The sequence below is a fragment of the Aplysia californica genome, unplaced genomic scaffold (genome assembly GCF_000002075.1).
Source record: "Aplysia californica isolate F4 #8 unplaced genomic scaffold, AplCal3.0 scaffold00398, whole genome shotgun sequence".
Taxonomy (NCBI): Eukaryota; Metazoa; Mollusca; class Gastropoda; order Aplysiida; family Aplysiidae; genus Aplysia; species Aplysia californica.
The window spans coordinates 563,656-567,584 of NW_004797668.1; the positions used below are offsets into that span (position 1 = coordinate 563,656).

The 3,929-nt window shown below is 44.3% G+C and overlaps 1 protein-coding gene across 1 annotated transcript in view; it reads left to right on the top strand.

The window, feature by feature from the left end:
- Window positions 1-3,929, top strand: part of LOC101855204 — a 51,207-nt gene that overhangs the window by 35,424 nt on the left and 11,854 nt on the right. The window contains exons 9-10 of the mRNA XM_035971215.1: window positions 571-880; window positions 2,273-3,789. Coding sequence (XP_035827108.1) covers window positions 571-880; window positions 2,273-3,789 — 1,827 coding nt within the window. The remainder of the gene's footprint in view (window positions 1-570; window positions 881-2,272; window positions 3,790-3,929) is intronic.

Here is a 3,929-nt window from a genome sequence, read left to right on the forward strand (position 1 = left end):
CACACACACACACACACACACACACACACGCACATACGAACAAACACACACAAACACACACATACACAAACATACACACACACATACACACACAAACACAGACACACACAAATACATAGACAGAAACACAAACATACACACACATACACACACAAACACACACACAAATATACGCATACACACACTTACACACACATTCACATATACACCCACTTACACACACACTTACACACACTCTTACACACACATATTCACACAAACACACACACACACACACACACACACACACACACACACACACTTACACACACACTTACACACACACTTACGCACACTTACGCACACTTACACACACATACAAACACACATACGCACACATACACACACAAACACACACATACACACACACACACACACACACACACACACACACACACTCTTACTCTACTTGACTCTTGTCGCAATACATCACTTCATTAACTTCTCTCAAAACTCCTCACCCATCATTATTCATATCCCACGCACATCAATCCCCTTCTCCCACAATCCCCCCTCCCCAACCTTCCCCAGCCTTCCCCACCTCACCCCCCACAGTTGCCCGAATGCCATCCCCCCAAAGACATGACCATGCTCGAAGACCTCCACAAGGCACTCATGAATAACAAGGTCGAGGAAACGAAGCAGCTCATCGAGTCAGGAGCTAATGTCAACGCTGTGTGCCAACAGGAGACAGCCTTCACGCGTGCTGTGCAACATGAGAATTTCGAAATCATGGACATGATCATGGAATGCCACGACTTTGACCCCAATGCCAAGAATGTATTTGACAGATCCCCGTTGTTTGTCACTGCAAGAAAAGGATATACTCTCTATGTTAAAGGTATGATCAGTCTTTCTGTCTGTCTGTCTGTCTGACTGTCAGTCTGTCTGTTTGACACCGAAGCTTGCAGAAATGGGAAACATCCATCGAACTACTTATGTATTAATAACAATAAAATATTAAAGCCTCAAACAAAATTTTACCATGTCTTCCAAATGCCTCCAATTTCGAGTCCAGCACATTTTGATACGCTGAGCGAAATTGACAATCAAGCGTTGACACTGCTCGGGAAAATCTCTTTCGTACCCTCCATAATGGGTTTCTGTCGAGTCTTGGGTGTTTTCGAAGGGTTTCCCCAAACACTTTGTTCTTCAAGCACATCCAATATTGAAAGTCCAGTGGACTCAGGACTGAATTGTTTGGGGTCCACTTGTGCTCTGTCGGACTGACTATCCTGCAGCCAAAACAGTTGCGTATCGCAGAAAAGCGCTGGCGTGAAGAGAAGCTGCCCCATTTTGCTAGAAGTGCTGCTTCTTACCCCCTACATCATAAAAAAATAGTCCCAAGCTTTTCTAAAACTTTGATAGAGCTATCGGTCAGGGTTCACTAAATCAAGCCACCCCCGCCCTCCTAAACTTTTCAAGAGTGCGCGGTTTTCACAGACTGCCTACGGTGTATATCTTAGGACTTTAGAATGCTAGTTCTTGTCGTCTATGTACCCAAACCATTCAAATTTGCAACCCATTTCAAAATATACATTTCTTCTTGGAGCGTTATGTTTGTTACAGATATCTATCACGAATGGCCGAGCAAATAATTGACATGCCAATTTAGGAGCTTACTTTTCTGGTATATTTTGTCTGCAAAAGCTTGCTCTACAGGAGCGAAAGGTTTAATCATCTTTCCGTTGTGCATCAGCAATGAACTTTTAAAAAAACCATAATACAGGCGTATGTTCTATCTTTCTGTCAATTTTGATATCAATTTCGTCATAAACAAGACATTTATTAACATTCCTTTGAACGAAATTTGTTCAGGTCAGCTGGTACATTACATACCAGTGGATACAAATCTAGTTAGAACCAGGCTGACAGAATATGATCCTGAGGGAACAAAAATAATTTGCAGCTTTTCTGATTCGAACCCTGGACTCTTGCTTGTTAGTAAACAGTTTTGTGTCTCAACAGGTGGTAGGAACTAATGGTTGGACTATGCTACTTACAGCCCTACTAATTTATTCTTTACTAGTCCTCTATTGTTCCGGTGTCTAGGAATTTAATACCCATTATTATTGTGTCGATGTTTATAATAAACAAATAGATGATTTTGAATTGCAAATGAGATATAACTGCCTCAGGCGTGATCTGAATTGTGTTGATATGGGGCACGAAAACAGCTCGCTGAAAAAAAAGAAATAAGCCATCTTATAACTTATTTTTATTTCCATTGCAGAACTATTGTCTATGGGCGCATACGTCAACCAACAGGACGCCCAGGGTGTGACGCCTCTGGGTGCATGTTGTTGGGAAGATTTCCATGAGACTGCGGAAGAGCTGATCCAGCATGATGCCAATAAAAACACCCCAGACCTCAATGGAGAAACTCCGCTTTATCGTGCATGTTTTCATACCAGTATCAACTGTGTGCGGGTGCTCATTGAAAAAGGCTGTGACGTGAACATCGCCAACAGATCCGGAGAGACGCCATTGATAGTAGCTCTCCCGCCTATATTGTACAGCGATATAATGAGTATGGAAGAGAATATTTCCGTCATGTTAGAAATCTGCCAGTTGGTGATCAACGCTGGCTGTAACTTGGACGCTCAAGACTCCAGAGGACGCACAGCTTTGCACTATGCTGTGGAAAGCGGACATGTCTCCGGGCTTTGTTTACTAGCAGAACATGGATGTAATTTGGAAATCTGTGACGAAAAACGTCAAACACCCTTTCAGAAGGCTCTCCTTGACCAAACGCCAGCTTTCGAGATTGCCAGATTCCTTGTGTACTTCGGCGCAAACTGTCGAGAGGAGATCAGTGTTCGTCGTCGTAGTAGGATGGAAATGAAGTCTCCCCTGGCTTTGGCGATAGAGGCTGCACCGCTCGAAAGTCCACGCAGAAAACTGCGTGAGCGATATTTGCTGCTGAGAGTTTTGATGGAAGCGACCTACCCATACCTTGGCGGTCTTTCAACAAATCTGGTTTTACCACAAGTGAGCAATATCCCCCACCCTGTGGATCCATACAGGGCTGTCGAGAGGAAAAGTGAGAACTGGATGCTCTCTCGAATACCTGCTTCCCTCAAGTTTCAGACAAGGTTGAAACTTCGAGAAATGTTAGGAGTAAGAAACACCCTAAGTAAGATTGACTCACTGCCTATTGGGAAATATTTAAAGAGCTACCTTATGCTTGGTCTTGAGGAAGAGCTGCCGCTTTCAAGAAGCTGCATGATGCATGAATATATTAAAGACAGAGAGAACAAGAAGCTGGAAGACCTCGTGCGAAATGGTGCTCATGTCAACTTCATGGTGGACGGGAAAACACCTCTCGCTAGAGCCATCATGCTCAAGAATCTGGAAGCCTTTAGGATACTAGTCTCGTCTGGAGTTGCTTCCATAGGCCATGACCCGATTAATGAAAATGGTGATAAGCCCCTCCACCTCGCTGCTGCCTATGGATTCATCGACGTTATCGACAATATCATAAACGCAGGCGGTTCTGTTAACGCGCCCAATAAGAGAAAACGCACCCCTTTGCACTCCGCCGTAGCGGCCGGCCATTTTGAAGTTGCCTCGCTTCTGATCAGACGTGGCGCAGAGGTCAAAGATCAGGAGACGATGACCGTTCCATTGCTCCACATGGCGGCTGCGAGCCACAACATTGAGGTAGTGCAGATGATGCTGGAGAGAGGGGTGGAAACTAATCTCAGGGATCATCAAAGAAACACGCCCCTGCACATAGTGGCCAGCCAAGTAAGGATACTTTAGTAGTTAATTTATTGCAGAACACCTGCATAGGCACACGCTAAACGCTAAAAAATTTTCAATTACACAATACACACACAGACACACACACACACACACACGTTCTTTCTCTCTCTCTCCCTCTCTCT